This window comes from Armigeres subalbatus, unplaced genomic scaffold, assembly GCF_024139115.2.
Source record: "Armigeres subalbatus isolate Guangzhou_Male unplaced genomic scaffold, GZ_Asu_2 Contig1291, whole genome shotgun sequence".
NCBI lineage: Eukaryota > Metazoa > Arthropoda > Insecta > Diptera > Culicidae > Armigeres > Armigeres subalbatus.
In genome coordinates this window covers 333,783-346,235 of record NW_026942058.1, presented here as the reverse complement: position 1 = coordinate 346,235, position 12,453 = coordinate 333,783, and the positions used below count along the sequence as shown (strand labels likewise).

At 38.2% G+C, this 12,453-nt stretch overlaps 1 protein-coding gene across 1 annotated transcript in view; it reads left to right on the top strand.

The window, feature by feature from the left end:
- The window catches only part of LOC134202581 (cryptochrome-1-like), a 48,088-nt gene that overhangs the window by 13,567 nt on the left and 22,068 nt on the right, over positions 1 to 12,453 (top strand). The window contains 1 exon segment of the mRNA XM_062677598.1: positions 3,382 to 4,133. Within this exon segment, the coding sequence (XP_062533582.1) occupies position 4,133 (1 nt within the window). The 5' untranslated portion in view covers positions 3,382 to 4,132.

Below are 12,453 nucleotides of genomic sequence, written 5' to 3'. Positions count from 1 at the left end.
ATGAAGATTGGTTGAAAAAAATACAACTTCACTCGACAGTTTGCAGTATTCGACCCAGGACGTCACTCGTGGCAACAGGGAAGGCCAGACTTCCGACCAGGCACGATTATTTTTTATACGGATGGTTCAAGAATGAACAATCGAGTTGGAGCAGGAGTAACTGGTCCAGGAATAGACGTATCAATTCCTATGGGATCATGGCCAACTGTATTCTAAGCAGTAATTCAAGCCAAGATGAATACACAGTTAGGTGTTCCAATCTGCGAAATTCACGGTTCAGCCATCTTGGATTTTAGTATGGGAGAGCCAGCCGGTTTGTTTATGTTTTGCACCGAAAATGAATTTTTCACCCCCGCCTTCTTCTCGTCCATAAATTGGGCAGAATGAAACACCTAGCTTTGTATTCATCTTGATACAAGCAATACAAGAATGCTCTTCAATATGCTTACTCAGAAACTATAGACATTCAAATATATGCATAATGTCCGACAGTCAAGTAGCTTTAAATGCTCTGAAATCGGCCACATGCACATCTAAAACTGTTTGGGAACATATTCAGTCACTCCAAAAATTGTCTTGTCGTAATAAAGTCAATTTAAGTTGGGTTCCTGGTCACTGCGGAATTGATGGAAATGAAAGAGCCGGTAAATTGGCAAGGCTCGGGTCATCTCCGAATATTGTGGGACCAGAACCTTTTTGTGATACATCCGCCTCTTCTCTTAGAGCAAAGTTGAAGACTTGGGAATCTCGAAGGTTGTAACCCATGGGAGTAGCACATTTATCGCTTTTGTGACATGCAGAAAGAAGACTCTGAACATCTATTATGCTGTTGTCCGGCACTTTTTAATCAAAGACGTAAGTTCTTCAGCAAGGGGCTAATTCTAATAGAACCCTTGAATCTGGAGAATCTGGAGATCAACTCCCTATACGGTATTACAATTTATGAGAAGTGTAGTACCGAACTTGGATAATGCTCTTAGTTATTCGATAACGATCTCTAATAATAATAGTGATACGTCATTATGACTCAGCTAAAAAAGGGGAATGTATCACAATAGATCAATAAACTGGTCACAGTGATGAAGGTACCCAACAAGGAATAAAAAAAAATGCATTATTATCAGGTCGTTTTTCTTTATTTTGCATATCTGGTTGAAACTGTAAGATAAATCGGTTAGCTCAACCTTTGTAGGGGAAGGCTGTGGGATTATTATGTATTTATCGTGAGCGCCCCATTGAGCATAGCATGTGAACGAGTGATTTAATAAAAAAAAAAATCCTTTAATATTTTTATGTATAATAGACAGGGCCGGTTTTATGGGGGGCGGTCGGCCGTAGCCCCGGGCCCCCACAAATGTTATGTACCAAAACCAACCTTTTTTGTACATTTTGGGGCTCCCACAAGCTGTCGGCCCCGGGCCCCCTTCCGGCTAAATCCGGCCCTGATAGAGTGGGGCGCAGTTGTATGAAAAAAAAAAAACGCAAACTTCATCCAATCAAGTGGGTACAAGATTTTTTTTACTAATTTTTGGACCTCAATCAATTATGCAAAAGATGAACACGATCGGTTGCGTCCCCGCTTTCCGCACGGCGTTTGAAATTTATATGAAGATTAGTATGGGAAAACATACTTTTTTGCATTTTTGCTCCTATCGGCTTCAATTTATCGCCAATCACGTCACTAAATACGTTTGTATATATGTAGTCCGAAAGATACTGAAAGATTGGAGAAGGTACGTTGCTGGACCGGCATTGAGAAATGATTCCGAATAACTCCAATTAGTTCTCCAGCCATATAAGATCAATAATTTTAAGATAACACCCAGTTAAACCTCGGTTAAATTATTGTTCCTCGTAGATAGGCAGATTGGTAGATTGGCAGAACAAACAATTTTTTGCATATGGTTTGAGCAATCAAACTTCGAAGCGTTATAACTTTTTTTGCTGACGTTCCAGCAACGTGCCTTCTTCAATAAAGTTCTTCGGCATACTTTGGGTTATACGTGGTTATATTTTAACGCACTGTGCCACTTTATTTTGCGATAAACTGGAGGAGTAAAATTGCAAAAATGTATGTTTTCCCATACTAGTTCCCATACAAACTTCAAACGTGATGCGAAAAGCGAGGAAGCAATCAATCGTCCCCAAATTCTGCACTGTCATTGGGGACCCCGAAATATTTCGAAAAACTATGGTTTTGAAAAAATGACCATGATGCCCCACTCTTGATTTAAAGTAAGGTGGGGAAAGATGGCCACATTCCAGTTGGAATGAAGAGCCATCGAAGAAAAATAAGAAAGAATAATATCAATAATAACAATTTAGTTCTACTTTATTATCACTCGATTTGAGGATGATATTTCTTTTTGGTAGAGTATGGCAAGGTTAAGTATTTTTCAGCTATGTTTCTTATGCGACACATACCTTCTAAAAAAGGTAATCTAGCCGAACAATGTCAAATTCAAAGATTGTTAGTGATATAATGAAGTGATGATGTAGTAACTGCTTTGAATTAAAAAAAAAGGATCGGGAATTAAGCATTCTAACATGAACTTGCAAATAGGGCAAGAAGGGTCCGGGATTCCGGCTTCGTAACGCTTTACGGCAAATGAGCCTACCAAATAAATGATAGTTTAAAAAAAAAAGGTCAGAACATACTGAACGGCATAATTTGCTCGACAAGCCTCGTTGGATAAACGTACAACTCGTACTGAAAAAAAATATTGTCTTTATGATGGCAATACGTGAACGGCTATTTGTCAAAATATTATCATATCATAAGTAATTTAAGACATTTAAAAAATGTAAGGCCATTTTTTCATCAAGAGCTTAAAATTCCATTTTTATTCAATAAAATCATTGGCAATAAATCTGTGTGCAATTTAATATTGTGAATAAAAACAATATTAATCTAGAATTCAAAGGCATTTTGCCCCGGCATTTTTTTATAGTCCCATCTTTTCCTATACGGATCCCTGATCGAGAAAATATTTCTTTTAAAATGAAACAACTAGTGCGTATTATACTATTTGCTCCAATTGGGTTTATGTAAAAGTATTCCTCATATGGTGCAACAGCCGCATTGAGCGGAAACCGTACAAAACCAATGTGTTCTGCCGTTCGAGGACAACGGAAGAAAGACCAATCGTACCGAAGCAGTTAGTGGAGTGGCAAGCGTGGTGTCATGTAAATAGGGCTTCTCGTAACTTCGTCGAACTGAACCACATCGGTGATATTATATCATAGGCTGAATAGATTTGTTCTACATGTTTTCTCTCTTGTCGTACATCATTGCTGATTACAAATCTCATCAACCATATGCACGCTTTCAAAACAGAATCAATATGTCTAATACATTATTCTCCCTTGCTTATTCCACAGACTTACGAACGTTGGAAGTATTTATGCTGGATGGTTAGGTAATCGGAGCTTGCATTCGTGAAAGACTCCAATCTAACTGGAAGTGATAGTACCCCGACAGTTGCATTTGTCGGTGCATTGTGTTTGTTCGCAAGTGCCGTCGAACCGAGTAGACGATCTCGACGTATACTTCTCGTTACTCATCAACTGTATAGTGAATGATATTCCAGCCGTGGAACAGTGGTAGAACGAACATACAGACATACGCCAGCCAGCTCGTACCTCCACAGTTAGTGCTATAGTTATAATCGCTCCGAGAGCATGTGTTCTGGTTTAGTGCAATTTTGCAATATATAACGCGGATTGTCGTTTGACGGTGAAGCAGAACTATATACGCTGATTGTGATGCAACTGATAACTGTTACACCGTTGACGTACGGCTCACTGGGAAAATATTGAAATGTGCTAAAGTGACTGAAAGTTACGGTGAAAGTAAATACACGTTTGCAGTAACTAAACAAAAACCTTGTGCGGTAGATGCAATATTAAGGCCGTTTGATTGCGTATTTGAAACTATACTAACAGTGAGGCGAATGTTTGTGCATAAATAGGGAAACTAGCGAATATGTGTTTGCTGACCGATCCGACGTGAGATCATTTTTTTGCACCAGCTCTGTGAAACGTATAAACGTGAAACAAGTTTTGAAAATACTGGAAAATTGAGTACTGTCAGGACCTGGACGATTCAAGTGGACGATAAATAGCTGTTACAAGTAAGTAGAATTTAGAATCTATCCTATGCTGCTTTATGTCCAGATTTACTTAGAAAAGCATTCAGATAAAGTAGCCCAGTTCAAGTATTTTATTCATTTAGAAAATATTTCTACCTGAGATTGAAAAAAATATCTTAACCGCCGTACCGTTGATCATTCACGCTTGTTACACTGCCTATGATCGCATATCAGTCCCATCATTCATATGGGACAAATATGCGATTGTGGGCAGTACAGTAATTGAAACAAACTAGAACTTCTGTGAAAATTCCCATGAGTGTCTGGTAGAAATTCCAAAAAGTTTCCCGTGGAAATTTTGCATTTGTTTAGATGTAAGCTAAATAAATGAGTGAAAATGTAAAAAAAACCTTTTTAATCCACCTATAAAAAGTTTGGTTTCGGAGCGATCATATAGCCTTTACGTATATTAAGTATACGAGAAAGGAAAAACGTTTGGAATAATTTCCCAAAAATATTTCTAAGAATTTTTTGAAGAAATCCCAACAAAAAAAAAAAAATTACGTGGAAAATCCAAATTTTCCCGGAGAACTGTTAGTTTATAAGTCTTCTATATGTAGATGATTTATGGGTAGTCCTGCTGGCAAGAAGGTTGACGGACATGACGACTTGGACGAGTATCAATTGATGATCCAGTTCCTGGAACATGAAGTAACTTCTTCAGCGACTGCAACTTTCTTCACGTGGGCTAGAGTTCGTTCGACGATTTTTCCCGGAATATGTCACTAATTTTTAGTCGACTTCCAACTCGGAGTGCAAATTATATGATAGTCGTGGGTGTTCCTGAAGTTGTGGTAGCACAGTAATCGCCTGTCTCTGGTTATAGGATTACTAAAGTAAACAGCATTGATTGTCTTGATAAACTGGTAAATATCTTTAAAATACCTTACATGGAATGCATGCGACGGAAGCATTTTTCCATTAAAATAGATGGGGACAACTATCGAATATATATCCAAGGTAAGCGAAATGAGTATTTGAATAATTCTGGGAAAATGAATAGTGTTGGAACGTGCTTAGTTCCTTCACTATTGGATCATTTACCCTACTACTTCGTAAAGCATATCTCAGCCCCAGCACAACATTTTTTGGATCTTTTTTTATGAAAATACTCCTTATAAATAGCTCTTCTTAGTATGTATTTTTTTCTGAACGAGAAAAAAATATTTTTTGTGTGAGGATGAAATAACTTCAAAAATTAGTCAAAAAAATGTGCTTTTTTCGATGTTTAAAAAGTTCTGCAGACTGTAAAAACGCATAATAACAAAAACTAATTCATGGAGAATATTGGTAAAGATCCACAGAAAAATAAAAAAATATAAAACGAATGGGCGACCCTGAAAAAAAATTGTGAAAGGACCCAATATTTGATTTTTGACCTAAAAAAAGCTCATTTTTCAAAAATCGATCTGGCGCGACCTCTAAACGATTTTTTATAAATTCGGTTTGTTCTACAAAAATTATCCAGACAGGTATATCTTTCATTTCAGGGTTGAGCACCATGACTTTTTGAACATCGATTTTTTTTTGGGACACCCTATTCTGCAGCAATCAACGATTTGAATGTCTGTAGGCTTGGCATGACGTCTTTGATCTTCGCTTTCTTTATCCTTATGCTTTAAAATAATGTCTCTGTGAAGAACGCTTGAGTTAGATGGCGGCACTCTCTCAAGGTCACTGAGAAGGAGTATAGTTGGAGGCTTTGCCTGTCACGAAAATTGGTTCCAGTCATTTGATAATTTTTATCTGATGTAATCTTTTTCATTATGCAGATTTCTCTGTAGCGAGTGTATTAGTCTACAACTAGTGGTTGTCAACCACTAGCAAATAATCGCCGGATGGGAGAGAATCCAAGTAACACTATCCAACAAAATTGAGCTTTTTTTCGCTCCCTTCAACTATTTTTAATGTACTCAATAGATTTTTTTACGCTGAATTCAGGTACGTATTCAGATTTTCTGTAACACGTCCAGTTTTTGAGAAAAACGCATTTTAATTCACGAAAGTACGTATTTTCATAGAAATTTGGTTTCTCTCCTCCGCAAAGCTGAATTTTGGCTCCTCACTTTTAGAATAAAGTTTGAATTTTGTAGAATGGGCCTTATAGAATGCATGCGGGTTGTTGGATTTCATTTGGCACGTACATTTGTTGTGAAAAACGGAATTTCATTCACAAAAGTACGTCTTTTCATAGAAATTTGGTTTCTCTCCTCTGCAAAGCTGAATTTCGGCTCCTCACTTTTAGAATAAAGTTTGAATTTTGTAGAATGGGCCTTGTAGAATGCATGTGGGTTGTTGGATTTCATTTGGCACGCACATTTGTTGTGAAAAACGGAATTTCATTCACAAAAGTACGTATTTTCAAAGGAATTTGCTTCCTCTCCTCTGCAAAACGGAATTTTGGCTCCTCACTTTCAGAATAAAGTTTGAATTTTGTAGAATGGGCCTTGTAGAATGCATGTGGGTTGTTGGATTTCATTTGGCACGCACATTTGTTGTGAAAAACGGAATTTCATTCTCAAAAGTACGTATTTACATAGAAATTTGGTTTCTCTCCTCTGCAAAGCTGAATTTCGGCTCCTCACTTCTAGAATAAAGTTTGAATTTTGTAGAATGGGCCTTGTAGAATACATGTGGGTTGTTGGATTTTATTTGACACGTACATTTGTTGTGAAAAACGGAATTTCATTCACAAACGTACGTCTTTTCATAGAAATTTGGTTTCTCTTCTCTGCAAAGCTGAATTTCAGCTCCTCACTTTTAGAATAAAGTTTGATTTTTTGTAGAATGGGCCTTGTAGAATGCATGTGGGTTGTTGGATTTTATTTGACACGTGCATTTGTTGTGAAAACCGGAATTCAATTCACAAAAGTACGTATTTCCAATGAAATTTGGTTTCTCTCCTCTGCAAAACGGAATTTCGGCTCCTCACTTTCAGAATAAAGTATGAATAATCCATTGCTACATCCACCCATGGTTCTAGAGGCATTGTTCTGGGGCAAAGGGTTCAGGGGCAAACTGCCGCTAACCCGCAAGTCGAGCACATCTGTATATGGGTCACCATATACAGATGTGCTCGACTTGCGGTTAGCGGCAGCAAAGGGTCTGCTCACTAAACGACGCCCTTCACATTATTTTACTACTTTATTCGTATCGCCATATATACCTGGCAACCATATTCTGTCGCGTAATCGGGTAACCAAGAGTGTCTCGTCTGGGTGAGCTTCATGGACGAGTTGTAACATCCTTGAGCGTGTTGGCATTACCAAACGACATTCACGGAGGACACATCCTTTCAGTAAACTGAGATCCTTTTGGAATGGCAATCTTCGCACCTGTTCTAATCGATTCATTGTTCAAATTGATATGGTATCTTTAACGAGAAGTAGAGCCGATGGCTGCAAATCTCTTAAATAAAGACATAAAGAAGTGAGAAGCCTTGTCTAACTCGTTCTTCATTTCAGATACGTCAATGGCAACCGATTTCGTGATCGTCGCAATATAAACTTTTGCTGACGTACGATATTATGACCGGTTTATCGTAATTTTCATCTTCGAACTGAACTAAAACAGTTTTTTTTTGTCTTTTATAAAGTGATTTTCAGCCCACGGCAGGCTCATATCTACAGTTCTTATACAGGTTTTTGTAGGTTCTTATACAGAATTGTTAGAAAACCTAACAATCACCGGTTGGGTGTACGGGTCAAGCATCTGCAATGACCATCGCGCGCTGGAAACAAAATTGAATACTATCGGAGTTTTGTGACCACTGATTTTCTTCACAGAAAGTTAGGCAAAGGTATTCGAAATGAGATACGCTTACGATACGATACGATACCGGCATTGGCGTAAATTAGGGGAGGCTAGGGGGGGCTTAGCCCTTCCTAGAAAAAAATTAGCCCCCCCTAGGATTTGATAAGTTAGTTAACAGTGATATCAGTTTTCAACATATAGCATAATGAATTACCGAAAAAGTATGAAGACTAAAGAGTTATCTCCCATATTCACTCTATCATACTTAATGAAATGAGTGGAAGAAAAATTAGCTTGTTTCTGAATTCTGAGAAAGGGGAATCCATCAGCATCCGAGAAGGATTCTCATCAGAATCCGAGAAGAATTCTCACTTCAATATCTAAAGATTTCTTTTCGGATTCATCGAAGTATTCCAATCGTAATCCAGAAGAATTTCTACTGGATTCTTTCCAGTATTGTTAAGCAATACCCTTGGGAATCTGTGAAAAATACCCTTTAAAATCCATGGAGGATTTGCTTTAGAATCTCTCGTTGATTTGTTCCAGAATATCTCCAGATTCGTTTTAAGATTGGTTTGGGAATTCCTTGACAAATCAGAACCCTTCGGCGATTTGCTTCGTAATCCTTTGAAGATTTAATTTGGAGTCTCTCGACGTTTTGCAAATGATCTGCGTTGGGATCTCTAGACGATAAGGAATCCGGCTGACGATTAACCTTCGGAATCCCGCGAAGAATTACTTCAGAATCATTTGACGTTTCGTTTCGGAATACATCGACGGTTTGCTTCAGAATTTCTCAGAGATTTTGTTCAGAGTCCCTTAACGAAATTTTGTTGGAACCATTCGACGGTTTGCTTCGAAATCCTTTGATGATTTGCATCGGAATCCCTCAACGATTTGCTTCAACATCCTTAGAGGATTCCCTTCGGGATCGCTGGAGGAATCTTTTCGAAATAACTGAAGGATTAATTCGGAGTCGTTCGACGATTTGCTTCGAAGTCCTTCGACGGATTGCTTCGGAATCCTTCGACGATATGCGTCTTCATCCCTGGAACATTGCTCATGAAATACCTGGAACCATCATATTGGAATTCCTGGAGGGTTTTCAACGAAATCCCTGGAATATTCCCGTCGAAATTCCTGAAACATTCCCTCCAAAATCTCTGGTGGATTCCCTTCATGATCCCTGGAGGCTCCTATCGGTATTCTCGTCGAAATATCTATAGATTCCCGTTGGAGTCCCTGGAACATTCCAGTCAGGATCACTACAGGATTCTCATCAGAATTCTTGGAAGATTCTTGGCGGAATCCATGGAAAGTTGCACTATTTTTTTTTCATTTGAGATAGATAGAATATTTATGAAGTATGCAAATATCTCCACTGCCTGACGCTAGTCGAGCGCAATTAAACATAGACTGTGAGTTGTTGCTCACACGTGTACACGTGCACGTGCTTGAGAAAAGAGAATAATATAAATGAGTGTGATGGATCCGCAATTGCCTTAGGTGGTTGGACTGCATTTGTCACATTACCGCTGATAACTTGATGAGATGTTAAAATGTTCGAGAATTTTCAAAAAGATGGTCAATTTCGGGAAAAAATATCAAAGGGCTATAGCCCCCCCTAGGCATCGGAGGTAGTTACGCCAATGACGATACGCGATACGAACAAATTGACAGCAGTTGATGTTTTATATGTTTGCATTTAAGTAAATAAGATGAATAATATGCATTGAATATGCAAATGGTGTAGAGTGGGAAATAATTCCTCTATATGCAACTGATATTCGAGTGAAAATTTCAGGGCTTAGAATGTTTAGCTACTTACAGTCATCACTTCATTGTGGACTAGTAATTAAGTTCTCTGGGTTCTCTTTATAACATCATCACTTCAGGTTCGATTCCAGATTAAGCAAATAAATAGAAAAAATGTAAAAGTGATCCTCTGAAGAACCAATCATAAGACGAGTTTGTACCTTCCCATTCAATTCCACCACTTGATTGTACACAGTGTTCACAGTGAGCAGTGAGAAATGATTAGTGAGATGTGAGATTTCGCACTACTAATTACTTACTTTTCACTTCTCATTGTGAAAAGTGGGAAGAGCAAAGTAAGAAGGGAGACGCCTCTCTTCTTACTCATCATTTCCAACTTCTCATTCCTCAGTTTTCACAGTGAGAAGTAAGAAATCATGATTGAGAAGTGAGAAGTTAGAATCAAATGACCTATTTGGCCAAATGACAAATGACTTGTGCGGTCAAATGACATGTTCGACCAAATGACTTGCTCCGCCAAATAACTTGATCGGCCAAATAACTTGTACGGCCAAAGCACCTATTCGGCCAAATCACCTATTCGGCCAAATCTCGTCAAAGTTCTAATCAACGGACTAGAAAAAGCATGTTTGATATGTAAGCCAAAACTTATTCCGGTACCTCTTCAGAACTCTGAAACATGATAATTCAAGATATGGTACTTTGACGTGAATGGAAGCTGCGGCTTTTTCCAGCTGCTAGCAAGGCCATCAATTGCTTCCTCAAAACCATGCTCGAGTTTCAAAGAGCTGCGTACACTTTTTTGGAATCATTCAGAACCTGCTGATTGAAATATTAGTTAGAAAATTGTTAATGTGTAAGCAGAGTGAAGACGTAATCCGAAAGATCGGGATTCTAGTGAACTCTATGTAGTTTGTTGATGCCTCATCTGTACTTGGTTCACTCATAAATTTGCTCAACATGGTGCTTCTCGATCAACTCTAAAATAGTTAATTAATTAACAATTCCGAACTAGATGTGTTGTGGTGGAGATAAGCAAAGGTTCATTTTGTTTCTTTATTAAAGTGTTTTTAAAAGTTCAAAAATTGAATATCTTATCTTCGTCGTAACCCAAAAGAATATGCACAAAGCTTGTAAAATTTTTTCTTTCTCTTGTGCATTTTTCCTGATGTTTTCCTTGGTTCTCGAGATCTCATTCTATATGCCGAGTTCACTCTTGAAAATCGTAGCTTTTCCTTACCTCCATCTTTGGAGTCATTATCAGTCCGATGATCCTTTTGCGGGGAAATTTCAGAATATGATAAAGCTCCGTCAATTCAATTGTTACAGCATCTGACGAAGATCTAACATGTTATTGTTATATACTGCTAGACAACTACACTACTTTAAACAAATCTTTAAGCTGTTGTTTTTTCATCATTTTTTTCCGTACTCCAATCTTTACTTCTGATGCTCGAATACATTTGTGAATACAATAAAAAAATACAAACTTTAATCTGAATGGCATTCAACAAAGAATCTGCAGCCTGCACGTAAATTCATGAATGGTTCTAAACGAGAGGTAGTATTCTTGAAGATAGACGGCTTCAAGCCATACAAAAAACATACCTAAGTCAGTTTGGTGAGCTTAATCAGTTGTAAAAATTTATAATTGTAATAAAGGCAACAAATGCAAACTGGTTGAAAACAACTTGGACCACTTTTTGGACGGCTTTGAAGGTATTTTGGAGATATTATTAAATTTAAATTACAAATCACAGAGATCTGTGTTTAAATATAGATTCTTTTGAAATTTCTTAAATAAAAATTTCAAATTAAGATTTCTCGAGATTCCTCCTTGGGATTTAAAAAAAAATTGGTCCAGAGGTGCAGAATTACCACAGGAATCGAGCCCTGTACTTGGTTTTGATGGACATTTTTATTTTATAACTAGCAGACCCGACGAACTTCGTTTCGCCTAAAACTGATTTATTCTCTGATTAGTTCTTGAGTTTTGCAGAAATTTCTGTTTCGTTTGTATGGGAGCCCCCCTTTCCAAAAGGGGGGTGGGTCTCGAACCTTCTTAAGAACCTTCCCCGGCCCCAAAAACCTCTGCAAACAAATTTTCACGCCGATCGGTTCAGTAGTTTCGGAGTCTATAAGGTTCAGACAGACAGAAATTCATTTTTATGTATATAAGATAACGGTCTACCGGGGCACCGTCAACACGCAAACATGCATTGCAGAGTGTAACGAAATTCGCTCTTTACAATACCTTAATTCTTCTGGTGGTCAGATATGGACATGAGATGTGAAAAGTTTTACCGGCGGGTAACATTTTGTTCATTCAGACATGTTAAGTACGGAAAATTAGGGATCATTATTATGAAGCTAGTGACTTCAAAGTAAACGTTCAATTCAGATGCCTGTGCAAGCGTAGCCGACAAAGACGCGCACGAATGAACTGTTCCTTTATCCGGGTGATTGATGGGTGATAAATAGCCACTGAAATGGATGTAAGAACATTGGAGAGTGACTGTCGGGTCAGTTTAGTGGGAAAGCGAACGTACGATTGGGCAACGAGGAGTCAGTAGATGTTGATGATTGCCACAAGTGAGTCGAAGACAAGTTGGAGCGCAAATTACTGTCGTATTATCGTGGCTTGTGATCTAAAGACCTCTGCCAATCGGCCGTTTCCCTCGGAAGATTGGTCCCGAGAACAGCCGTTAAGTGCACAACAATTTCGATCCGGTTTCGATAGGACTTCGGAGAACCCAACCAAAAATTATTAGTG